We start from the raw sequence: 27,607 nt of genomic DNA on the forward strand, positions 1-27,607 counted from the left end.
TTGACGGATTACCTCGGTGGATGCTACATGCGGTGTGTTTACTCGCTCTGGATTCCTTGTTGTTGTTGGGTTTTTTTTCGAGAGGGGGTTGAGGGTGTGAATCTTAAGAATGTCAACCTCTTCATGTCAAAAGTCCTATGTGTGATCACACCACAGATGTTCAGGTGTCAGTAACTAACAGCACAGACACGCAAACATATATATATATATATATATATATATATATATATATATATATATATATATATATGAAGCCATTGTTTATTCAGGGGCATTGACTGTGGATCGAACTCTTTTACAGCAAGGCCTGAGTTTGCATTGAAAATGGTGATACTGCATCGTTAATTTCAATACAATGACAACAAATTTAAATTAAACATGTACAAATTCACGGTAGACATGAACATGAATGTGAACATTTTGTTCCAGTAATTTGTTAAAAGCATCGTCGGGGTGATTAATATAAAGTGTCTGTGGCCACTGTTGATCCAAAAGTCATGTTTCTGATCAGCTATTTGACATATCGCTGTAAGATTTGACACAGACTCTGAATCATTCATTTAACATTTGCTTTAGCAAGTCAAACTGTCATTAATTTCTTGGTTCATAATGGAACACTACAACAACAACAAAAAAAACTCAGCCTGTAAGCATTATGTTTGCATTTAGCACTACCAGTGCTCCATTTTTAGGTAATCTATTTGTCACAGACCTCCTGGACTTTAGTTGGCCACCTAGTGGTTTTCTGTGAAACCTTTTCTTTGACCATCTAGTTAACGCTCTGTGAAAGCTTTTGGTTGGCCATCCTTTATTTTACCTCTGCAGTTCAGACCATATCATCCTTGTCTCTGTCAAAGCTCGACACTGCATTGTCTGTAAGTTGTTTGTTGCAGTACGTTATTGTTTTATGTATTGAAATATTTATTATTAAATAGTAATTATTTTGTTCGCTTGCTAGCATACTAGATATAGTAACTAAATGATGTTGTTAGCTTATCCACATGTTAGCCACCATGTGTCAGAATGCTAGTCATGGTGTGAACTTACTAGCTAACTTACTTAGCTTGTATATTAAAGCACCAATTAAGTTTATGTTTTGTTCTGCTTTGCAGTTTCATACTTTCCTCTATTAAAACTGTTGAAATGTTTAGCTTAACTGAATAGCTGAGCAGCCTGAGTTCAGCGAAGGCAGCGCACTATTAATGACTTAAGTAATCACGTTCCTTTGGGCTCTGTCTTGATACCAAATTTCACACTGTACATCTACTTGCAGAAATTCAAGATGACTTTTATGTCTATATTTTAAATCACAGCTTGAAAATAGTGAAGCATCCTGTCTTTCAGTCACCGATAAGCTTATTAAAATTCATAAGATGGTGATTTAATGACATATAATGTCGCATATAGCACAGTAAATTCCAGATTTTTCTTGGGGAAGGCACCTTTGTTGCGCCCGTCATTGTCACTGTAAGGTGCTTCGGATAAAAGCGTCTACCTATAAGAGGGATGTCTGGGAATCATAAAGAGTGTGGGAAATGTTGACACGCAATGACAAAAGAGAGCACAGGCGATGAAGAAAATAAGGTAGAAGAAGAGAGAGACTGACATGAAACAAAGAGTATGTGAAGAAAGAAAGGTAGTATAGAAGTGTGCAGTACAGTGTAGAAGCAACCCTCTTCAGAAAAAGACAGCAGTGCCACAGGCTCAGCCATTCAGTGAGCCATTATCCTGACAAGTTTAAAGATGTCATTACTCAAATCCTCTTTTTCTTAGTTGTTATTTCCATAAATTACCAATGGAGAAAAGGTTACGATTTAATCTGGAATTAGACGAGCTGAGCTGAGTTGAAATGACAGTGCCCCGTAGAGCTTTTTGTGAATAGGCTTATAGGAAGATAAGGAATGGGACAATTAGATTTCGGGCAGGGTGAGGAATCGGGGAAAACGCAACGACTGTCGGGTTATTCGGCTTTTTTCCTCTCCCCCCCTCTCTCTCTCTCTCTCTCTCTCTCTCTTTGTGCCTCTTCCTCATCCATCTTGTGCTCTATCTCTCTCCTTCCTCCCTCCTCTCCTTGTACATCAGTGTTTTCATATTGTCCATGTATGTATGGCTCTCTGTCATTTTGTCAGTAACAAGCAATTTAAAGGGAAAATGTGTAACGTAAATTGTTCTGTCACATGGATACACACTGTCACAATACGGCCAAATGTGTGTGGACAAACCCGTCCATGTGCTTCATCTGTCTTCTCTAGAATTTCTTTCTTAATATACTCTGTACAGTATTTATATATCTTTTCTTCCTTTCAAATCACTCAACTTGCTTCTATTTATATCTACTTGTTTGCTTTGACTGTGATAAAAATATCACTTCTGACTGAATATATCCTGCTTTAATCTGCTGGTTCATATGGGGTTTGTCCCAGAAGTAATAGCAAAGACACGGTAAAGCAGATGATGTCATTAAATGGTGACCAAAATAAAATGGCCCATTAACAGAAACATGGATTTCTATGTCTTTAAAGAGTTTTGTAAACATTTTTGGCTCATGTAAGTCCACTACTCAACATCTTGCCTTGTCTTATTGTATATTTTTAATGCAAGAAATGTTACATGTTTAATCTTTCAGATTACTATTAAAATTATTTAACGGTTATGCTTTTCCGAGCTCCTCTGGCACACTGTTCCGCGGGCGAGGGCCGTAAACACTAAACGCTGCCTCCACAATATTTGCCATTAAAAATTTAGTTTCTTACTTAGAGAGGAAACCAGCACTCGCTAAACGAGTGTATCGCTCTTATTTATAATCAGAAAATTGCATTTTAGGACATTCGGCTTTCAGCGCTGTACCTGTCCATCATTTTCATGCCTCTCCTCAACATCATTTATTCCTCTACCAGCGCTACCATATATCATCTTTCTCTCATAACCTGTTTCTCTCCTCCTCTCGCTCTTGTTCATCTCCAGTGCTGGTTGTGGGCACAGGGGCCCGTAAAACCTTCTCCAAGAAAGAGCCTCTTTAATGACCCCTGAGACCTGGATGCCCTGCTTCAGCTCCAACTAATGGAGGGAATGCAATTAACTTCAATACTGGCACCTGAGAGACTGGAGCATGTGTGTGTCTGTGTGTGTGCGTGTGTGTGTTAATGTGAGCATGCGGAAGTAACAGATTACACATAATAGGATTACAGTGACTCAGGAAACACCCGGTTATCAGATTACCGATGAGAAATATGTGATTTCAGATCTTATGGCCACTGCCAAAGCAGATTGTGCAACCTTTTCTCTTTTTTTTTGCCTGAACTGAGTGGCCGGTGTCAGCTGATGGGAGTGTGATTTAATAATAGAGATAGACTGATAGTGGAATTTTAAAGAATAACAATAGTATGTTGTAGAAATGAGAAATATCAGTCATTGCTGGCATATTCCAAGAAAAATTTGGCATGATATCATGACGATAATAAAAAGACACAAACAGTAAACGTTTAATCCTTGCTAGCATTCATTAAAAAATAATATCGCCATATTTTTCTGATGATATAATGACTACTTCATGTATATGTTGAGTATGCAAAGTGATTCCTTGAATGCATCATCAGCAGGCATTTGGTCAGTGAACTGGATGTGCGTTTGTATGCGCTGAAATTTCTGTTGGTCACTGAATGCACCTCGTAGTGGCTCCTCTAAACACTGGTAGTATCATAGTTTGTTTTATTGGGGTTGAAAATCGCTATAAGCATTTTGTTTTGGAGAAAATTGTTTCATATATACACACATTTTATATTCATACATCCTTCGTTTTGAGCAAGGCACACTACTCGCCAGTGTCTGCAGATACAACGAGGTTGTGAAATGTCGGAGCCAATGAATTGACTCGAACCATCAACCGGTTGACCTCTGTTAAATAATGCAGAATAATTCATGGCCTTTGACAGCACTCTGTTCAAACTCTTTTTTTAAATCAGGAGAAATAATCCACTTAGCTTTGTGATTTATTGCATTATATAGTTAAGAGGCAGATTCATCCAAAAGTAAAATGGGCGTAATCAGATTATGTTGGCGACTATTGGGTTAATCCTGTGGATTAGGTCACTAATTGCCATTTTGAAAATCACATGTTCCGCATAGTGTTGTATTATAAAAGTTGCAGTCAGGAGTGGGAGTGATGTTTTTTTTTTTTTGATTTTTTTTTTTTAAGAAGGCGAGTGTGTACCTGTGAGGGAGACGTGTGTATGGGGGGGGTAGTGTTGCTAGGCAACGGAGGCCAGCGTATCCTTGGAGGAGTCTGTAGCTGAGTGGTTATGTACTGCTGCAGGCTCTGGTCTCTTAGTGCTCCCTCCTCTCTTCTTCTCCTCCTCCTCCTCCTCCTACAACTACCACTGCCACCATCACCACACCAGCCTTTTGTTACTCCCTCCCCCTCTCTCTTGCCCCGCACAGTTCTTCGGTTTCCGTTGCTAGGCAACTGCCTCCGTGCTCTACCAGCGTGCTCGGTAATTGGCCGGTGGCATGGCGGCGCGTGTTGCCAGATCCAGCCAGCTGCACTGACTACTGCCTCCTCATGTTTCAGCACCCTCTCACCCCTTCTCTCTCGCTCTCTCTCACACACACACACACACACACACAACTCCTTTTTTGCTGTGGTTGCTAGGCAACACAATCAGGCATCCTTGCCTCCCGGGAATCTCAGTGGCAAGAGCAGCATGGTTCAGGCCTGCTGTTGTGGGTGTTTCTGGGAAGTGAGGCAGCATGGAGGAGGGACACATGTCCACAGTAGGGACAAGCAGAAAAGGGGCCTGGTCCTTTTTTTTAAAACATTTTTTTAATTAAATTGTCTCCTGAAGGAGGAAGAGGTGAAAATCAGAATTAGTGCTTGACAATAAATTGTTTTCAAATAGAAAATTGTGCAATTTGAAACATTGCTGATAGCAAATCACAAAGGTGGCAATTTAATCACTTCAATTTTGATTGTTAGGGCTGCAACAATTAATCAGTTATTAAATTTAATGCATTGTATGGACAGTTAATTATTTGAGTGTGTTTTTTAATTAAATATAAACAGTCCTCTATATTAGCTTCTTAAATTGGTTTTGTTTTGCTCCTCGATGACAGTAAACCGAACATCAGTGGTTTGCAGACCACGTTTGTCATTAATTGTGAAACCCCAATTAACATTTTACAATATTTTCTCCATTTTGCAGACAAAAACAGTCATCGATGAATGCGTTAATTATTTTCAGGATTGACAGAACAGGTTTTTTTTCATCCAAAATGCAGAAAATGTAGAAAACAATCATGAATACACTATCGTAGGTAATATTTTTTATGGAAATGCTCATCTTATTTTAAATCTATTACAAAGTGAATATTTACTGACCTCTTAAATCGATTCATCAATACATTTTCTTAATACGTTTTCTTTTTCAATGATGCCCGACCTTCTTTTCTCACTCATTCATTCATCCCCTCATCACAGCAGCCTATAGTGCAACACTGTTTCTCACCTTCAAACCGTACGTGTTTCCTGCTAATAGAGTGCAAAAATAACATGTCTAGCTTAGTGAGTCTGTGCTTGAGCGTGTCACGCGTCGACATGTCTGTGTTGTTTTCTCCTTTCCTATTCTGGGACAACTTTGCCGTGACATTACAGTCCTTGTTGGTGGCATTTAACGCACTGACAAAAAACCAGAAATGCACCTTTAATAGGAACACAGGCATACTGAATTAAATTATTGATTTTCTTTTTTTTTTTTCGCTTTAGTCACATGAACAAAACTGCAAATATAGTACAGCTGGTTCAGATAATGACACTAAAAAACGCAACTGTTGTCACAAAGCTGTGGATTTATTGATTTAGCTTCCTGTTGATAATCACATTAGGTCTGTTTCTGTGCTGCAACCACTCACACAGAGCTGCTCAGTCACTACATTTATATCATGTTAGAAAAAGCAAATTATTGTCCAGATAAAACCAAAAGTTTTTACATTTTAGTACAAAAACTGAAAATGCAAGACAAAGACGTTTTTGCCATCGTTGTTCACCCATACCTTGTTGGAGTCGTATTGAATAAGTAATTTGCTCTAGGACGTGTAACTCTTTTAAAATATTAACAAAAGTATGTACAATGGGGCTGTTTTTTTCTGGAGCCAGTATTTTGTGATGGTCTTTTTAGACCCTTAAAAGATAGATATCGATTGTATCCAATCCATCTGGTATGTTTCCAAGGTAAAGGGTTGTGAAAGATACACTGATACTGAATTTTTGCCACTGAAACCAGATTTTTAAAATACATGTAAACATAAACTGACTGAAATTGCACTAAATGGAATTTCTCAAACACACCCAACTAAAGTTTTTGGTGAGGAGAAGTTAATGGATGGTAGAAAGACACAAATGGTGCTCGATGTGCTCACAACTAGCCGTCAGCGAACCATGTTTAGGTCTGTGATGCGATAGGTGAACTGGAAAAAAGCCTCACACTAACAAGCTGAAAAGAGGCACATCGCCACCTAACGTAGCGAAGTCAGCTTCACTCTAGTAAATAAATCGATTCTCCACTCGTGTTTGTGTAGTGGGACAAGGACAGTCGTCCAATTAAACGGCATAGTCAAGCTACAAGTGTAGCTCGACTTAAGTGTGCATGGAAACGCGCAGCGTGTGCCAGTGCTGTCTTTGTTATTTAGCCACGAGCCACTGGTCCAGATGAGGTGTGACAGATGTGGATGACATGTGTGGAGCTGGACGCAGCTGGCAGATTGAGAGACTGGCCTAATTATCACCACCATCGCCACCATAACACACCCCCACCCACACACACACTGTCCTGCCGGCATATCTACACTCTCTTCTGCCTTAATCCACTTCTGAAGCACTTCTCTCCCACTCCTCTTCTCCCTCTCCTGGTCTCATCTCACCACCTCTTGTCACGCTCTTATTCATCCACCATGTACACACACACACACACACACACACATTCTTGTGCACCATTCTTAGTGAGGATACCCTAAAGGCCCTGGTATACTTGAATACCCAGATTTTGGAACTGCGTACAAAGAGTGCATGTTGGGTGTGCATGGACAGCGCATGTGCAAAGTGAACTTCCGCCCCACCAATAGGTGGAGTATAAGCCCCACTCACCAAGCAGAAAACCATTTCGACAACAGAGGAAGAAGTAGTCGCCAAGGATAGTCATCCGAGCCTCGACCTGGCAACCCATGAACCCTCTGACTCCCCTGCCCGACGGGCCTTTCATCTGTGTGTCCGAGGGAGCTGTAACATTGTATCTTCTTTGGTGGGAATGCGTCCTATTCCGCGTGTCCAGACGCGTACCGCCACCCGATGACAAAGTGGGATACTACAGGACCCTGGCGCGTGTGTATACCAGGGTCAGCGATATGCGATGTTCAGCTCGGTGCACTCGGCATGTACACGGAAGAATACCAGGGCTGTAAAAACCCTATAAAAAGTCTTAACCCTCAAAAAGTTGCGAGGACCAGCCAAAATGTCCTTCAAAACATAGGTTTGAATCTATTTTCCTCACAGCCTACTGCACACACATACACACACACACACACACACTCTCTCTCTCTTTCTCTCTACCTCTACCCTCCACTCCTCTTCTGCATGTTCAGCAAGATCGGACACCGGTGGGAGCCTCGCCATCCCAGTGTTAAACATTACCTTGGTCTCTTTCCAAACTCTAAAATAAGCAAGATGGGGGTTGGAGGAGGGAGGTACAGAGATCTTTATCAGTGAAATAAAACTCAAGCTGCAAAGAAATCGATATACAGGATACAGACTTTTGGGATGCAGCCGAAGTTGAAGGCACCAAATAGTTGCAGTTATGTTTCTATACTGGTACCACACAGCAGTACTGCAGAAGTACCATTATAATGATCAGCTATAATTATTATTTTAATCCCTTTTATTAAAAGACAACAAGGAAATACAGTAACTATGTATGCAGTGATAAAATAAGATTTTATTTCCATAGGAAAATGACTTTAGTTTAGTATAACCTCTATTTCACACTTGGACAAGAGCTGGGTAATGATAAAAGTTTTGGATACAGTATCAAATCGATATCTACACTTTGATACTGATTCCTGAATGATACTGTTTTCGATACCTGTTTTGTTACAAATTAGATTTTTGATGCTGACAAGATTAAGTCATTTGTTACAGAAATGTGATACTGAATGACAAACATTTTTTTCAATATTAAGTGGTACAAGTATTGCAGTTTTATAAGCAGCACTAAGCAAGTGGATTGTGGTTGTTTGTCCAACTATTTCATGTTGAAAATGCCTGAAAATAAAAAATTCATCCACGTACACAAGTTTAAACCTCACAATTGATATATGAGAGCAACTTTCCAACACGTCATTCCATTCAAAATGCCACAATTACCACAGAATTCATCAGACGTATCATCATTTTCCATCACAACACAGCTCGTGGTGGCCCTGAGACGTCTTAAACAGTGTTGTGTACTCCGTGTTTTCCTCATTGTTGTTGTTTTCCCCAGGTGAAAAACCGTACAAGTGCTCGTGGGAGGGCTGCGAGTGGCGATTCGCCCGGAGCGACGAGCTGACAAGGCACTACCGCAAACACACCGGCGCCAAGCCTTTTAAGTGCAACCACTGTGACAGGTCTGTCAAAACACAACTCTCCCTCCTTCCCCTCCACCTTATATGTTTTTATTCCCCTTTTCCAATGTTTTTGTTTCTTTTTTTTTTTGAAGTACTTCCACTTGCACGGCGGGTTATGTTTTTCCCGTTGTGTTTTGTACACAGTGTGGTTTGGTGTTGTAAGGAGCTCCACCAGATGCCGGTAACACACCCAAAAGTGTTTGATACTGACCCAGTTTAGAAGTGTGCTGGCAGGATTACTAATGTTTGTTCCTCTGCAACACACACACACAAACGCAAGACCCCACCTGCTCGGTCTTTCAGTGGGAATCCAAAGGCTGCTCATTCCGCTCTGTACCCACATTTGGCCCTGTGCAGCATATTAATAGTGATTCTCCTCACATGGCGATGTTCGGCCTTGATTTGGAGGCTGCTTTTTCACCGGTGTACAGGTGAAGACCTTGTTAGCACCACCGCGCTTCACTGGTGTGGAATTTTAATTTGAAATCAAGTTTTCTACTACATAGTGAATGACACGTTTAAAGTTAAAGATAATTATAAAAATGTTTTTTCAAGCCAAAGTCACCCAAAATATAGGTGTGCGTATTTAAAACCAGGGATTGGACTGAAAGCATCCACACCGAAGCTGTTTGCAGGGTAACTTCCACAGAATTCGGTCCAGACTTTCTCTGATGTGTGCACAAGCAAAGGAGAATTTATGGAGATGATGGCAGGAGAATCTTTGGAGAATGTCCCGAGTGACCTCTGCGGACACTTGTTTTCACTCAGACTGCAGTGCATGTCTGAAAGCAGCTCGAGTGTCCTTGAGCTCCGACACTAGCACTTAGCAACGCGCGGCCAACGTTAGACACATGTTTTTAAAATGTAATCATTCAGTTAATGGGTCAATTTTCCGGGATTGGACACCGCAAAATAACAACTAAAATTGCACCAGTCCCTATATGAGTGGCACCTAGCAGACCACGTCGCAATACAAATATCGGTACCTTTGTTTCGGTGCTTGTTTCCACGAGACGTTGTTTCTTCAGAATCAGCCAAATAACACTTTTATAATACGGGGGATTTATTTTGGTCGTTGGTGCTCGAAAGAGAAGAGCAAAAACAGTTTAGATATTAGATAAAGAAAAATGTGCTGTAAATATAAACTGTGCCAAATGTCAAAAGTACAAGATGCATTTGTCTGCATTAAGGTCAGTGGATGGCTCCACTAGCCATTGTTATTCAGTCCAGCTCTATTTATTGTGTGCATTTGTTGTGTACATTTAATTAAGTTCACATTTGCCTTAGAAATAATAATAATAATGAGGAATCTATAATATTGTTGACAGTTGTGTTGCACTAATAAGTAGTGGCTCAGACATTGTTAAAACATCAGTATTGGATAAAAAACAGACCTAATATGAACTATTGGACAGTACAAGCTGTTACGTGCACGATGTCCACTCATGTGTCGTACTTTGCCGTCTATTTTCCTCTAAATGGGAACATAATCCACAAAATTAACATCACGTCCTATTGAAGAAGAGCTAGTTATTGAGACCTTTAAGAACTAATGGTTAATATTTACTGATGTTATTAATCAATTAAGAATTAGAGGCTTATTTTACCCTTATTTCATCCTTTTAAGTCGAGTTTGGTGTTGCCGCCTAGTGGCTATTCAATAAACTGCTACATCCTGCTTCGATTCAACCTGCAAACCTCAAGACTACGGCGTCACTGGCTCCAAAGAGTGTCTTTAAAGTGTCCTTTGTTTGTCCCATCTGTGCGACCTCTCATCGCTCCTCATATTTAGCATCCCAGCAGAAAAGATGTGAGTCACTGGTGCTGAGGTGCTCATCTCCCTTTGTCTTGCTCAAGAGTCGACTCTGCCTCAGCCTCTTAATTAGTCACCGCAGCTTCTGTTTCATTATGAAGCACCGCGAAATGCCAATTTGCCACGGCCCCTTAAGCGTAGCTCCGGTGATGAAACCATCAAGTATTCAGACGCCCCTCAAAAAAAAATCTGCCCCGACTCGAGACACAGAAATCCTTTTTTTTCTTCTGTTTTAATTACATAGTTCTGTGTGTGGGAGCCGTCCCTCACTGACACCTCTGGGGTCTCTGTGCAATATCGTCCGCGGGAGCCACCACTCACTGCACACTATTTAAAGACCACAGACCCCGGGTGAAACTGTAGTTCAGAAGGTCATTTCCATGGTATTCCAACACACATTCGTAGCTTTATGAAATATCGCTATATTCCACGTGGCATTAATATAAATACCAGTGACCAGAGTCTCAAAATATGTCACGTCTACTTACGACACCTAAATGACCTCAGCAAATTGTCTTCATATAATATAACATCAGTTGTATTCATTCATTCATCGTCTACCACTCTATCCTCCACATGAGGGTCGCGGGGCTGCTGGTGCCAATCCTACCTGACAGAGGCTTTCAGAAGTTTTCTTAAGATTTTGACACAGATGTTTGTTTTTTAATCATAGATACGATTTGTGTTTTTTATGAAATGTTACTTACATTTCCTTACAATTATGTCAATATTCAGGCGTACACTCTGTTTCAGGCACATTTTAATTCATCTTATTTGTTGCCTAAAGCCACCATTTGTGTTATTTCATTATGACTGAATGTCGTTTGTATTGTTGGGCACAAACAACACAATTAAATCCATTTTTTTTTTGTTATTATTTTATCACTAAAGTACATACAGTACACCACATTACACTGCATGTGTGTGTGTGTGACTGCAGCATCTGTCACAATGAGACAATTAACAGGTCACAGTACAGAAAATGTGACCTCTTGAATCATGCATAGGTTCATTATGACAGGACAAAAAAAGAAGTCCCTCTTCACCGGGGGTACTTTGCCTCAACGTGTGTGAAGGAGTGGTCATCTGTGTGTGTGTGTGTGTGTGTGTGTGAGGGGAGGGGTTAGACAGAGGGCAAGGCAGTGTCATCTTAATCAGGTCTCAGCTGGACAGACTGTAAATACAGTAGTCCACCCTGTCTGCCTCCCATCTGATTTCCTCTTAACCCCCCCAACCCCTAACCCCCCCAGGCCATAATTGGTCCACCTCTGTCATATGTCACAGGACGCACAACCCCTCCAGCCTCACACACACACACACACCCCGCTGAGATGAAAGAAGAGGGAAGACAGGGTGGAAGATAGAGGATGGGAGGGTGTGTGTGTGTGTGGGGGGGGGGAAGACAGACCTGCAGTGTGCCAGCTGGTGTCGTGCCCGTGAGTCGTGACTCATACTTTACCATCTGTCTCACAGAGCGCACACTCATTTGCACACGCACACACACACACACAATCACCGAGCCACATTTTCTCAGCCATCCATTGATCCTGCATGCATTTACACGCGCACACACACATGCGCGCAGGTGTGACAGTAAGACAGATGACTGGTGGACCCCAAAAAAAAAAACACTGATTCATGCTGACATGTGGGACAGTTGTCTCCGTCTCAGTGGACGGACACAATCTGACACCGGTGTCAAAAAAAATCAACAGTTGCACAACTGTGGAACTTCCTATTTAAAGCCTGCCATATCATCATAAAGCCATAATCTTATTAGTTATAATGTTATTTCATTTAATATTGTATTATTCTATTGTGATTGTTTTTGACACATGCTGTAAAACGATTGCTAAATGAGACGCATCGGGGCGTAGCTGCACAGTGCTGCGAATCGCTCTGGAAACACACTTTTATGAATATTTCCATTTTGTTTTTTTACCTCATTGACACAATTTGACATAATGTGATGTATGTTTCTCACGTGCATTGCTCACATACAGATGCAGCCGTTTTACGAGGCACACAAACAACGGCTAAATCAACAACGTTTGCACACAATTTCCATCACAAAGTGGCTGTTTTGGGTTGAAAAAAAGAAGTCAATAAAGTCTGGTTGTTAACATCAAAACGGCTTGAAGCGTTTGATGCAGGCCTGCAACGATTATTTAAGATTTTTTTTTTTCCCAACAGTCAGCAACGTGTTTCATTAAGTAACTGTTGAGATGCAGTGCAACATTTTTACATTATTTAAATCTCAGCTTTTTATTGGATTTGTATGATTTGAAATCCACTTTCTTGACTGTATTCTAATGCATCCATTTTTGCACTTCATCATATATTTTTAATTGTGTGTTATTAAGCTCTTAGAGTTTAATTTCATGTATGAAAAGTATATTTTAAAAGTCTTAATCATCTTAGGAACTACACTCTCCACATCTACATTAACAAAAGAGCACAGGAACAGCTTCTTTCATACAGTCTGGCTATAACGAATATTTTATTGACACTTTTGAAGAAAAAGAAAGGAGGCACCTGCTTTTAAAGTGTGGCTGATAGAACTGACGTCTTGAAAAACTCTGGTTGAAGTATTTGGAGTCACAGTTTGATCAGATCTGGCAGCAGCTCGTGTTTTATTAAAACTCGCGGACACGGAGTATTTCTTTGTCCGTCCCTTTTCTCCTCGTCTATCTTTCCGGTTGTGTGTGTTTGCATTTTACTGGACTTGTCAATATGACCCGTTTTTAACAGTTCCAAATAAAGTCTTAACATATAATGCTTGGAGGCCTGCAACACACACTTTGAGCCATGTGAGTATTAACAGCCAGACTTTATTGGCATTTTAAACAATAACCCGTAAATATAGCAGTTTTTTTTTTTTCTCCTGTTGTGAATCATGTCATTAAAGCTAAAATGAAGGCTCTATTTCGAGTATTTCTTTTCCAATTTCCTCGTGTGATGAATCTTGTGTCGGTCAACTTTAAACAATCAAAACTTATTGCATTAAATAAAAAATGCCAGGCCAGTGTGATTCCAGAGCAATTTCACTTTTCACTGTTTAGCCGTGACGCGGTAATTCTACAATTGACATGAGAGGCGATGGTTGTACAGCACATGTCATCCTTCTCCTCCCTCCGCAGTGATTCAACAGATCCATCTGCAGGCTCTCGACTTATTCATGGCGCAGCTGAAGTCATTAGGAGAGCTGCTGAAAATGCTGATTATGAATTAGTTACACATATACTAATTGCGCGTGCATTAGTGGCTCAGCACTCGCTAGCTCACAGGCAACGTTTAGCTCCATTGACAAAACAAACTCCCCGCACTGCTCGCGCTCGTAACACACTAACAAGCCATTTTCTGTCTCTTTTGGTTGCAGGTGTTTCTCACGGTCGGATCACTTGGCGCTGCACATGAAGAGGCACATCTGAGGGATTTGGAAGAGGTCAGCGGGAGAAGAAAAGAAGAAGAAGAAGAGGACGGAGGCGAAGAAGACGAGAGAAGGGGACAGACGACGGGAAAAATAACACCATGGATGTGAAAGAGACAGAGAAAGACCGAGGGGCGGACTCAAAAGACGGCAGATTTTGGACTTTCGGGACTTGAGGGGGAGGCACCACACGGGGGGACACTGACTACAGACAGAAACGCACTCAGGCAGGCGGGCGAGCGGAACCTAAGTGGGTCTGTAAATCTGTGCTCAGCCAGCTGCTCCATGATTCCACTCTGACACATCATCAGCCTGCAGTTTGGCAGCTCTTTATTTTTTTTTGTAAAGCTTAAACTCATCTTAAAATGTGCCAGGACAGGGCAGGACCACGGGGCGGCAAACTGGACCAGTTGTACAGTGAATTCCGGTCCTTGGTCGTGTTCCACATTCTGTATCTGTTCATATTCACACCTGGATCACTCTAGCATACTCTAGTCTTAGATTTAGTCCCTGTCGTGGGGATTTCTCACCAGGATTTCACCCACACGTCTTCGTCATCTTGTTGCCGACAACTGGACTAGAAAGTGTCGCGCTACAGGAAGCATGTTGGTAACATAAGGACACAAACTGTAGGTGCGCTCGCCAACGTCGACATGAATGTGACGTAATTAACACCGCGCCTTAGCGTCCACACTGCAGAACACTTGTTTATATATTGGATTTCCTCATCCCAGAAGCTGAGGGGAACACGCCGTTTCCACAGGATGAAACGCCACAGCCGCTGGTTTCCACTCCGTCAAGGTTGCCGTCGCCTTTTCACGCCACCGAAGGCTTCGTCATCATCATTACATATAGGACAGATAATAATTTGACAGATTTTCATCTCACCTCTGTCACATCTGCCAAATGGATCCATTTATAAATCCACTTGGTGCGAGCACACTTTTGAACGGAGCGCTGGATTCCCGAGGATTTGAAGCCGGGAGGTTGTCGCACTGATGTGCAGTGAAGACTGATGGAGGTCGTGTCTGGGCCTGGCTCGCTTTCCAAGCATCATCAGCAGCGGCTACCCCTGAATGAGGCTAACTGATTCACTCTGGGAAAAGACCACTCCCCTCTGAGAGTGTCAGCCGAACGCGAGTGTCTCCACAGACGCTTCGTGGCCCCTCAGAGTGTTTTTCCCCTCCCCTTCAGAAACTGTTGCACAATTGACTCTTTGCAAACTTTTTTTGTTAAAAAAAAAAAAAAAGAAAAAAAAAAGCCCCCACCTTCTTGAACTTTGGAGACAATTTGGGACTCGCCAAAAAACCACATGCACAAGTGGAAGCGGCTAGCTGACTGTGATAGCACACGGGGACGAGCTCCATATGTTATGTAAAGGCTATATTGTTTCTATGAAAAGAATCTCCTTGTTTGTTCCCGCGACAACGAGTGAAAGGACAATTTTGATGAAGAACATGTTGAAAATGGACACACACACACACACACAGAGAAAACAAACACAAGTGTCTACTGTAGATGCCTGACATGATCTCTTTGGTCTTTTTAAGAGTGATTGGCATCTAACTGGCCACTGATTTGAGAACGTTCTCCCCCCAGTTTTGCAGAACTCTTCCAATTTAGCAGCTCATTTCAGACAAAAGCAGCATTCAACAGCTCCTCCCTATGCAGCCCTATGCATATCTAAAATAAGCCTGACTTCCTCACCACACACGTTTGTCCCAATGCACAATTTGTACCCGCGGCCGCACTCGCAGGAGGACGCGCGACACAAATTCAATCGATTGGGCGACTCAGTCAACGTGAATGTATCTGTCGTGAGTCTGTGACGCCGCTCGTTTCCATGGTTTCCTCCTCTTTTCACATTTCAAACACACGCGTTAGATGTAGAACGGGTTAAAGGTCCAGTGTGTAACGTTTAGATTGTTGGAATATCCCAATAACATGTTAAAGTATGTTTGACGAAGTGTACCGTTGCATATTCGTAGCCTTAGAATAAGCCATTATTATCATATTCCCCTATAGGTCAAAAGAAAAGCTTGTTTAAACCTGGATTATGTTTCTGCAGCAGCGAAACCAGGTCTTAAAACTTACTCCGTAGTTTCAGGGCTTCATAATTCAGAATGGAGAGACTGCAGTTTTGTGGTAAAGATACAATGTGTGAAGAAAACTCAAAGATCTTGCTCTTCAGATATGAAACTGTGGACAGATTATAATAATAAAATAATAAATATAAATTATTTCATTATTCACCACTAAGGAATCATAGAAATTGTTAGATTTTTTTATGTCACTAATTCTTACATACTGGACCTTTAATAGTGTTACCAGTGGGTGGTTGATGTTGATGTGGCTGGTTTGGGGAGGGGTCTGCAGTGGAGTGAGACCCACATGCACACAGAGACACGTATGCACTTCCAGGAAACTGGAATGAACATTATGAACAAAGCATTTTTATTTATTTTTTGCCACATTACACTTCAAGGTGTCTGTGATCCACGAGTGAATTCTAGACGAGCTCAAGTGCACACGAATCAAAAAGGCAGCTTGGACGTAAATAGAGTGTCGAGACACTGATGGACTTGATAGGAAACGGCGACATCGACGTGTTCATTGTTTGTTTGTTTTTTTTATATATATATATTTTTTATCTTTCTTTTATTTACAGGAGTTTTAATAGTTTGGAGGTGAAGTGAAGCACACGGCAATCTGCTTCTTGGCAAAGAGGGGACACACACACACACACAAAATTGATTTCACTCCGTGTACCAGAGGTGCTTTTCAATTTTCGGGTATGAACGCAGACCAACTCAATCATATCTAGACATGATCTGTCTGCAGAGCTGGAAGTAGATACTAAATCAACGGCTGCCTCGCATAAATACTTTCTTCCGTAATGTGCAAACAAGCCGGACTCCCTTTGATATTAAACGTCTATAGGTGACTGGAGGAGGGAGGAACTGAGGTTTTATCTTCAAAAAAAACAAAAAAAAAGACCAAATATCCTTCTTTAATTCATCCACATTACAGGCTAATAAAAGAGGTGTAGACATTCAGCATCATAGTGAAGACGAGAATGTCGGAATGAAGACTTTTCTTCATTTGAATTTGTTTTTTTTCTTCAATAATGGCAGCTCTATGTGTGTGTTTCAGTATTGCATATGTGCGAGGATGCACAGCTCCTGTGTGTGTTTTATTTTTATTTTTTTTCCTCCCTATTCTTCCTATTTATTTTGCTTTCACTGAGGATGCTTGGACGGGATTCGTTTTGAAAATTTGCTCCTGCTCTTCTCGCGTCTTGACACGAAACAGAAATGGTTCACACGTGTGCGGCCGGGAGCTCGGTGGTGGGGGGGCGGCGGGCGGGGGGTAAAAAAAAATGTGATTTTTCCAAAAATGTGAATGTGTTTGTCTCACGTCGTCTCCGAGGACGCGGCTCTGTTTTTGTGTCATCTTAATGAATGATTGTCAATTCTGCCGTGCCTGTGTGTTCTTCGTCTGTTTGTATTTGCACTCTGAATAGTTTTCTTTTTGGGGGTGGGGTGTGTGTGTGTGTGTGTGGGAGGGGGGGACTTATCAGCATATCTGCTGTTTTCTGTCAGCTTGTACACTTCAACTTCACACACGATGAACCCTGGTTATCACAGAGTCTGTATAGTAGCTGTTTTTAAGCACAAATGTACACGCATACACACCGTCTATGGATTCTCTCTCGCACACACACACACACACACACACACTTTTGCCACAGATTCAAACATATACTGTATATGCACAAGTACATACTCACAAAAAAAACACACATGTACACATATTCCCTGTTCTCCATGTGTGTTTTCTCACTGTTTTTCCTGCCACCGCGTGAGAGTCGATGATCCACATTGCAGCTCTTGCTCTCAGCATAGGAGTGTGTGTTTGTGTGTGTGTATGTATGTGTACGTGGTGGGGACGCATTGCTATGTGTTACACCCACTCTGTTTCCACTAGGTCTGAATTTCAAATCAAACGCACCCCCTACTTCTACCAGCATTCCCTTTCTCCTTCCCCCGCCCTTCCATTTTCTCCAATATGATCCCTTTCAAACTCCTCTGTCTGACACCACCTCCACCTTCTCTCCTCCTCCTCCTCCTCCCTCCACCTTTTTCCTCCGTTGTCTTTCTCCTTTTCTTTTTTCGCTGTACGACGTGTTTTCAAATTTATCATTTGTATATTATGATGATGTATGGGTACGATAATGTTCTTTATTATGGAAAAACTGAGAAAGATTTATTTTTGTTACTGGTTTGTTTCATAATTCTTTTTTAAATTGGTATTGTAATATCTCTATGCAAGGAAACTGTTCAGTGAATCGTTTTTATTTAAGAATGTAATTATGTGTAATAAATGGTAGAAGCAGTTTTGGCATGGAGTATTCACGCTTCTTGGCTGCTCTCTTCGTCCGGCGACACAATGTGCACCTAATCATCCATCTTCCCCATAAAGTGTTGTCTGATTTCTTATCAATCCTCAATCACAGAACCATTCAGGGGGCTAACAATGAGCGCCCGGACTACATTCGCACACCCTCTGCCTTCTTTTCCCCCTGACTGACCAGTGTGCTCTAAACTCAGCCGGAGGTAACGCTGCAAACCAGCTGGGTAAGTGAGCAGGAAAGTGGAGTTTTGAACAAATGGTGCATGGTTCCTTTTGATCAAACAAAGGAAATGTGCCAGAATCTGTTCACTTTGCTCGAACGCGCTCCCTCGTCGTCGTTGTCGTCGTCCTTCAAGGGAGCTATGGCATGTTAATTACATCTGTTACCAACCAAGGTGATGACTTATCCGCTATTCCTGCCTTTTGACCATGACTAGCTGATAAAAGGGTAATCGAATAACTAATGGATAATTAGGGAGTAATTACTCTCTGGTAAATGGCCCCGCGCAGTGGATTAATTCTCCTTGGGTCTGGCTGTGAGAAACTCCCATAAGGTTTTTTGTTTCATTTAATGCTCCCTAATTGAAATGGGCACCCTCATCAGGAAGCTTACATGTATCTGTCCAACTTAATGTTCTTTTATCTGTAATTACACGCAGACAGCATATTATCTACCTAACTACGCCGGCTACGTCAATCCCGGAGACGCGTTATAAAATTAGAAGAGATGGAGTCATTTTTCAATAAAGGTCGCACGTCCCAGAAGTGCAGCTCCACTCAGTTTCCTCTCCGTCTGACGCAGACGAAGGTTGTGTGTGAGTTCACATCCGCAGCTTAAATGCTCTTTATGTGTTTTCAGCAGCTAAAGGGGCAACATTTACTTCAACGCTAAAGGTTAACTCGCGCGACATGATGGTGAATATGAGAGAGAGGTTTAACCTGCGGGGCTGAGACAAAACGTTCCAAAGGTTCAAGGGCTGCGTGTCGAATAAAAACCACAAATGTCAACCAGACGTTGGCGCTGGTGGAAACAGACACTCCATCAAGTAGTAGTTGTTGAGCCATTTTAGTCTCCAGACTTTTACAAGAGCATTCTCATTATGGCCGACTCGCGTACGAGGTGGAGGCGTCAACAGAATGGCGTTGAATGGCGCAGTGTCAAAGGTCAAATTATGTTATGCTAATATTCCCGCACAGGTGCTAGCCAACCGCGTCACGCTTAACATTTAAATTAACAGCTCACACAAAGCTTTTGGACAAGGTTATTTCCCCGTTGCAAATTTTTTTTTTTGTCAGACAAGGTGCACAGCACCATCACTTTAGCAACATTAGCCATTTATGCTACATAGTCAGCATAGCAGACGCTGCACTGCTAATCTCCAATAGCTAGTTAGCTAATATGAGAGAGAGGTTTAACCTGCAGGGCTGAGACAAAACATTCCAACAGTTTAAGGGCTGTGTGTCAAATAAAAACCACAAATGTCAACCAGACAACTTTAGCCACTTATGCTACATAGTCAGCTATAGCAGATGCTGCTCTGCTAATCTCCAAAAGCTAGTTGGCTAATATGAGAGAGAGGTTTAACCTGCAGGGCTGAGACAAAACATTCCAACAGTTTAAGGGCTGCGTGTCGAATAAAAACCACAAATGTTTACCAGACAACTTTAGCCATTTATGCTACATAGTCAGCTATAGCAGATGCTCCTCTGCTAATCTCCAAAAGCTAGTTGGCTAATATGAGAGAGAGGTTTAACCTGCAGGGCTGAGACAAAACATTCCAACGGTTTAAGGGCTGCGTGTCGAATAAAAACCACAAATGTTTACCAGACAACTTTAGCCATTTATGCTACATAGTCAGCTATAGCAGACGCCGCTCTGCTAATCTCCAATAGCTAGTTAGCTAATATGAGAGAGAGGTTTAACCTGCAGGGCTGAGACAAAACATTCCAACAGTTTAAGGGCTGCGTAAAACCACAAATGTTTACCAGACAACTTTAGCCATTTATGCTACATAGTCAGCTATAGCAGATGCTCCTCTGCTAATCTCCAAAAGCTAGTTGGCTAATATGAGAGAGAGGTTTAACCTGCAGGGCTGAGACAAAACATTCCAACAGTTTAAGGGCTGTGTGTCGAATAAAAACCACAAATGTTAACCAGACAACTTTAGCCACTTATGCTACATAGTCAGCTATAGCAGACGCCGCTCTGCTAATCTCCAATAGCTAGTTAGCTAATATGAGAGAGAGGTTTAACCTGCAGGGCTGAGACAAAACATTCCAACAGTTTAAGGGCTGTGTGTCGAATAAAAACCACAAATGTCAACCAGACAACGTTAGCCATTTATGCTACATAGTCAGCTATAGCAGATGCTCCTCTGCTAATCTATCTGATTCCAGCAGCTAGCATCAGACCCCTCCTGTCAAATCTGTGCGTCCTGGAGTCACATCATTAGGACATTATTTCTGCAGTGACTAACTCGTGCGCATCCTCCACACTTCCTCCCTTTCTCGTTACTTTTGACACATGCTGAACACAACAGAATAAATGCACAGGCAGACTGTGGAGAGAGGTGTTTTTTATCATCCGACAAATTACGCCGGGGGGTCCCCGAGTGGAATAATCTGAGCGAGCTGATAAACACGGCTGCTGAATGCTTGGTTTCATGTGCTCAATAACCACAGCGCCGCTCCTGTTCACACTCATGTGCTCCGAACGATAGCATCGACGTGAACCTTGTCGAACAATAGGATTAAAGCATCCCGAGATCTTATCTTTTCATGATATTCCCATGGTAAATACTTCCTTAGGAAGTTATGTTCCCTTACTGTACAAACAATTAAAGGTATACTAAAGTGTGTTTTTATGGGGTATTGACTCACTATTAACACAGACTTTGCCAAGGATGCAGGACCCAGATACTCACTCTCATTGAAAAAGGAAAAACATGATTTTAGCCACTTAATAAAGGCCTCATCTCTTATAATCTACACCTTATTATGGCTGCATTGTCTTAACACTACATTAAATGCTTTATCAAGCCGTGAGACAGCCGTTTCGGAATGGAACCTGAAGTTAAGAACCAGAGAAAATCAACGATTCTACATCACAGCACACCAGAAATGTTAAATCACTAAAGCCTCCATCAGTGAGTTCAACTGTGTCTTCTTGTCACTTTGGAGTTTGATTTGATTAACAACCTAAAAATGATGATTTTCTCGTTGGGCTTTGGTTTAAGTTGAGTGAGCGCTTAACAAACTTCAGTTTTTCCTTTTCCTATTGCTGCTGGCGGGAAGTGAGAGTCAGTGTCCAGGTCCAAGGTTGTTTGACTGAAGTGGCAAAACATCACACAGTGACACTTGTGATCTCCTTAAGTTCCGTAAGCTGGCGACTTCTGATTTAAAATTGAAGTTTGAAAAGCAAAACGTTCATTATTTCTTTTCTTTCAGGTATACCGTCTCTTTGTTGAGCGTCTCGTCAGCCTGTCCTTGAAGCGTCTGCTGCCTCTGCCGCGCCGCTCAGCGTCTGAACACCTGAGCTCGGCTCACAAACGCACGCCTTTTGTCTAACGTACAGCGATCCAGCCGCAGCTCGCGCAGTTGAACGAGGCCATAGATGGTGTGACGGCGCTGAATTGGAGAAAGAGAGAGTGATTCTTCCAGTGAATCACTTAACCAGAAGAATATAAAGACCCCCTCCCCCTTTTTTTCTCCATGTGGTTGTGCAACAGAAGATTTTGCCAAGGAGTCTGCCAATGCCTGTGGGTGTCTTGTAGGCGTTTGGCAGCAGTATAGGGATGTTATTGTCACATCTGGCAGCGTGGAGACGCTAACATACTGGGGAAGCAGCAGCTACAAGTTTAAAGCCTCCTTCACAACATCTTATTCAAGGCTGAGGGCTGTCAGTGCACTCTGGCACCGACGCAGGGTGATAACTAGGAGTCTTCTTCGCTAAGGTTGCAGAGAATATACAAAAGCCACTGTTCTGTATAAAGAGAAGCTTAACTGTGGAAACGACACTGTATCTCCTGTTGCGCAGAGACTCCGGTTCTGTGGGCGGTCATGAGACATGGATTTTTTTTGGTTTCATGCCACGAGCAGCCAAGTGCTTAGGTATTTCCAATTATAGGGAATATGTCGAGGTGGCCCTTGGTAATTAAAGCCTAATCATGCTGGTGGATTCAGAGAGGCATCCTCATCAAGCTTTCATTAGTCCTCCCTCCTTGTGTTGCCCGGCAGCGACCCAACCCCCTTTATGGCTGCTCAGACCGCCTGTCCCTGAAACCACAGCCGGTCATTTAGTGGTAGAATAGTATGCTATTAAAAAGTTATTTTCCAAATTTAAACCCTTAATTAACACAGCTCTGGAATCAATAAACATTTTCTTTTGTAATAAATCTTTCTTTTTAAAAAAAAAAATCATTTAAGACCAAATCATTGACAAAATCAAAGCAGACAAATGAAGTTATTTTATTTTCATTTTTTCCTGCTTTCATCTCCTAAATATGCTCAATATGCTCTCTGTCGCTTCCTAGCAAGATATCAATGCCACAATCAGATGTTTATCAGCTATAGTCTTTTCATTATTGTGTTAGTCAGCCCCTGGGAATAAGAGGAGAAACAGGTTCACAGCACTTTATAACCCAGGTTTTGGCTAGTAATTTGTTTTAATAATCTGTTTTCCCATCTGTTTTCATCTGTTTACACGACAACTTTTAGTCTTTTAGTGTCTAATTCACACAGTCAATCTGGTAGACCTGACTCTCTGCGTTGTATTTTATTGTACTTTTACTGCGTCTTTGCGTTCTACTTGCTTTTTAACTTTGCATTTTGCTATTTTTCTGTAGCATATGTTAGTTTTTTATTGAGTTTATGTCAATTTTAAAATCTAGGCTGGTTAGACCTTGTTTATCTATCTATCTATCTATCTATGGCGTGAATTGGTCAACTTGTAACTCCGCCCACTTATAGTTACGCCCCTGTCTTGCACGCTGCAGATAGACCCCTCTGGAGCAGTCCATTTTCTGTTCTTACAGAGGGAATGCAAATGTCATAAAAGTTCATAGATACAGTAGCAACTAGCCACCAGCTAAGTGCTAACGTTCTACAAAGGTTCATATCGCGCGCTATAGTGGAGTCGAGTCGGATTCACTTCACTCAATAAATCAATTCCACGCCAGTGCTTGTACTGCGACAAGGACAGTGGTGCCATTAAATGGCTTGTAGCTTGACTTGACTTGCATGGAAACGTACAGTCCACACTTGGATGGCGTTTCCTCGTCGCTGCTCAGAAGCAGACGTGTCCTCCTCTGGCGTATCCAAGCGTCAAAGGCTCTTTTTGTCATAAATTCATTGTCAGTGTCGTCTGAATCCTCCCACTCTGCAGAAGCCGATACAAATCAAACCACGGGCCCCGAAGAAACCTGGAGACCCAAAGAGCAGCTCGGATTTCAGCTGGAGGTCCGAGGGAGATCAAGCAGAGAGCACCTGTCTCTCCGACTGTATGCTCCTTGTTTGACAGAACACCTGGAAGCCCAGAGAGAGAGAGCAGCAGTGTGGAAGCAACAAGCTGCTTTACAGGGCCATGCATTATGTAGGAAGCTCTCGCTCCCTCTGCCCCCTGCTCTGCAGTAAAAATAGATCAACAGACCTTTTTTCTTTCTTTCTTTCTTTCTTTTTTTTTTATTTGTCTTCATGCTTCTCACTTTCACACAGATCTCACCGAGTGCAGGTGCAGCGGCTGTTTCTCCTCCCTGAGCGTTCGTGCGACCGCGTGCAGCTTTAAGCGCGTTTGTGCACACTTTAGTGCACACGGATGCCGCAGCGTGTGTGCACGTCAACCTGGGGTTTTTATCACTTTTGCACTCCGCTTCTAAGGAAAGTGGGCTATTATTACTCCGGCGGCGAGATTTTACATTCGTGTGAAGATGAAAAGAGTGATCGCATGGTGTCAGTGGAGACCTCATACCTTTGTGTCAATATGACGTGTGTGCGTCTCCAATAAAGACGTGTTTCTATCTGGAATAGTACAAGACAACATCGCAGAGGAGAGTGCAGGTAAAATAAAGGCCAAATGTAATAAAAATCCAAAAAATAGATAGATAGAACGCAGGTGAACAGACACAGAGATACACAATAAAAATAGTACAGAGGAGAGTGCAGGTAAAATAAAGGCCAAATGGATAGATAGAACAGGTGAACAGACACAGAGATACACAATAAAAAATACACAGGGAGGAAAAACTCAGGATCATGAATAAATAAATCACCGTGTAATAAATACATCAGGGGTCAAGGTTTGTGCTTTTATTCCTTCGGCCAGAAACATCCTACACAAACAATATGCTATTAAGAATGTTCAGTATATGTATGCACGACGCCTCCTTACACGTATGAGTCATGATTCAGAACAGGAATCAGGACAAACGTACGACAAAAGAGCCAACAAATCAAACCAAAGCAGATGGAGAGGCTCAAGGTTAGAACAGGAAATACAAAAATACCAGAAGAAATAAGAAAAGCAGGAAAGGGAGAAGCCAAAATAACAGCACACAAGAAAAGAAGAAAGAAGGAAACGTATTTTAACATCTTTTTCTGAGCCAGCACGGATCCCTGACCTCTACCAACACACAGTATCTGGCATGAATTGGAACACAGGCTGCGAGCCGGACCTTGTGATCCAACGCAAGTGGCCAAAACTCATGCCCTAGTCCCTAAACGGAGGCTCAATCCTGCACAATCTTTTTCACAAATAAAGCTCTTCCAAGATGGAGCTAATTAATTCCCAAGCCTCTGAGATGAGTTCAGCCAGCATATGCTCTGGGTTTGGCTCCATATTCCACCCTCGTGTACGACCATCAGAGGCACCTTTTTTTTTTAAGAGCTTCGACGCGGAAAGTCCAAATTATAGGCCTCGGTTTGAATGGAAGTCTACGGGAAATGGAAGCTAAATACTTCTCACTTACCTGATTTAAAAAGAAAGTAGTTGGTGTTGCTGTCTTCATATTACTTGGTAACTTTAATTGGAATAAACTTACTGTACATGTATTTTTAAATATGATTTATGGATATTTAAGATTCGATGGATGAAATTTACACATAATCTGACTTCCTTTACGTTTTTTCATAGATTTACAAACAGAGGACCTTAAAACTCACGTTAGTGAATCGCTAGTGTCCATGAAAATTTGTATGTACATCAGGCCACGTCGTGCACATACTGTTGTTTGTAAATGTCTCCTGTTGCTGAGTGCAGAGGCCCAGAGGCTCCCCGAAGACCATTGATCCGTGTCTATGACTACAGAGGTCTCTGACTCCTCCCTGATTGCCATCCCACTGCTAATTAAACAGTCCTGCTTAACGAGTTCACGCTGATAACAAGGCTGGAGGGAAAGGTCACCCTATCACACTCACTTCAACTGGACAGCGTCAATAACGAGGACAGGTGCACACGCACACACACACACATTCTCATATTTCCCATTCCTTAACCCTTCTGACTTTAATCTCTGATTTCTTACTTTTTCTCAAAATTCTTTGTCTTCTTATGTGTCGTTTAGTTAAAGTCATGATTCATTTTATATTGTATTTTCAGTCGTGACATAAAGTAACAATAATTGTGCAGAGGTCACAAAAATAAACCCATGTTTCTTTTCTTTTTGTTCATGAAAACGAACAAAGTGAACTCTGAACTGTGACATATTTACAAATTCCACAAATTCAATCCGATTTCAAACATTTAGAGTACTTTTTTTACTCAGGTGTGTTTATATAGTTGTGAAAATTCTTTTTTTCCCCCCATCAGATTGCTTCTCTTGTGCTGAAAAAAGGATATAGACACTCTATGTTGCACATTCCTATAGCTTCTGTATGTATGTATGTACTGGAAAAAAAGGTTAATACTGCACTCTCAGCTGTTTTGTAATGCACATACTGTGTAAGTGTGCTTGTTAGCTCACTCTAAATCTTAATCAAGGACACAACTGACCTGACCATAAAAAAGATGTCTTGTTCAACACCAGAGCTTGGAAAACCGTCTTAATTTCTATAATTCATCTTGCTTTTCTCCCTCTATTTTTCCCCCCACCCCCTACTCCACTGATGAGTCTGTGTCTCGTATTCGTCACCGGTCCATAAACGGTGACTCATGAGTATTTGAGAGTCCGCTGCTGGAAAAGAATCCACGTTTTGACGTATGTACATCCGTCCAATGGAGGAGAAACCTGGGAGTTTGTTCAGAAAAATAGCCAAAAAAGGACATAAAATGAACATTTCTACACTTGAACGCAGCAGAAAGGGTAAACCATTAATGCAGAATCGAATTGACGTGCATGTTAATGACAAAACGCATATGGGAAGAGTGTGTCAGGTAAAATGAGATTAAAAAAAAAAACCCACAGAAGCACATCATTGTTGGAATATAAATTCTCTTTTTTCACACAAAAGGATCTTTTTCTTCAATGCATACAAAAAAAAAGAAGAAACATGACCTATACAGTGTCTACTATCAGGCCTCCTCATCATTTATCTTGCTGCAGCAGAATCAGGATAGATTGGTTCAATTAGACTGGCCTTTAATGTAATCTGTTTAATCCATTTCTATCATCAAAGCCAATTCTTACCTCGCTCTCCTTGGAGAGCAGGATCAGGCTTCTTCTTCTTCTTCTTCGTCGTCTTCTTTCTTCTTTCCCGCCTCAGAGTCTCGCCACAGTATATCGTTCTTTACAACTGGCCGTGGAGAAAAACAGAGCGTCTCCCCGTGAAGTTTTTAATGGCTCGAGATTTAAGATCTTCATATCCTGGCTCGAGATTGCAAGCTGCACAATGCGTGGTTCCTCTAGGGCAGGGGAGCTTTTGACTCGGCTTAGTTTCCTCCTTCTTTTCGAGGACTTTCCACGTACTGTAGATGTTGAAATCGAAACAGCTATCTGTAATTACATCACGGAAGAACGGCAGCTTGTTGGAAGCTTTTTTTTTTTTATGCTACCTTATGCAAAGAGTGTCATATTTAAAGGCTGTTTTCTAAACTCCCGGCGGCGTCAAACTCCTTTTACCTGCTGATGCTTCCACAGGGGAAGCCGGATTTTGAACTCAGCACCCATATTTATCCCTCCACTCTGTTCAACACAGCTTACACATGAAATATTAATACCAAACATTTTTTTTTTTGTTAAACTTCAATTATGGAAAAAAGAAAAAGCTCAATAGTCAATATTTCCAATAATTTCTAACTCCCACTGTAGATTACCTGTGTAATTACTTTTCAGGAGAATTCCCCGTGCAGCATTAGCGGCGCCGCTCGTCAC

General features: G+C 41.7%; 1 protein-coding gene across 1 annotated transcript in view; it reads left to right on the forward strand.

The window, feature by feature from the left end:
• Positions 1-16,256, forward strand: part of LOC122762943 (Krueppel-like factor 7) — a 44,515-nt gene extending 28,259 nt beyond the window's left edge. The window contains exons 3-4 of the mRNA XM_044018114.1: positions 8,526-8,649; positions 13,842-16,256. Coding sequence (XP_043874049.1) covers positions 8,526-8,649; positions 13,842-13,893 — 176 coding nt within the window. The 3' untranslated portion in view covers positions 13,894-16,256. The remainder of the gene's footprint in view (positions 1-8,525; positions 8,650-13,841) is intronic.
• The last annotated feature ends 11,351 nt before the right edge of the window (positions 16,257-27,607 follow it).

Source organism: Solea senegalensis, linkage group LG2 (genome assembly GCF_019176455.1).
Source record: "Solea senegalensis isolate Sse05_10M linkage group LG2, IFAPA_SoseM_1, whole genome shotgun sequence".
Classification (NCBI taxonomy): domain Eukaryota; kingdom Metazoa; phylum Chordata; class Actinopteri; order Pleuronectiformes; family Soleidae; genus Solea; species Solea senegalensis.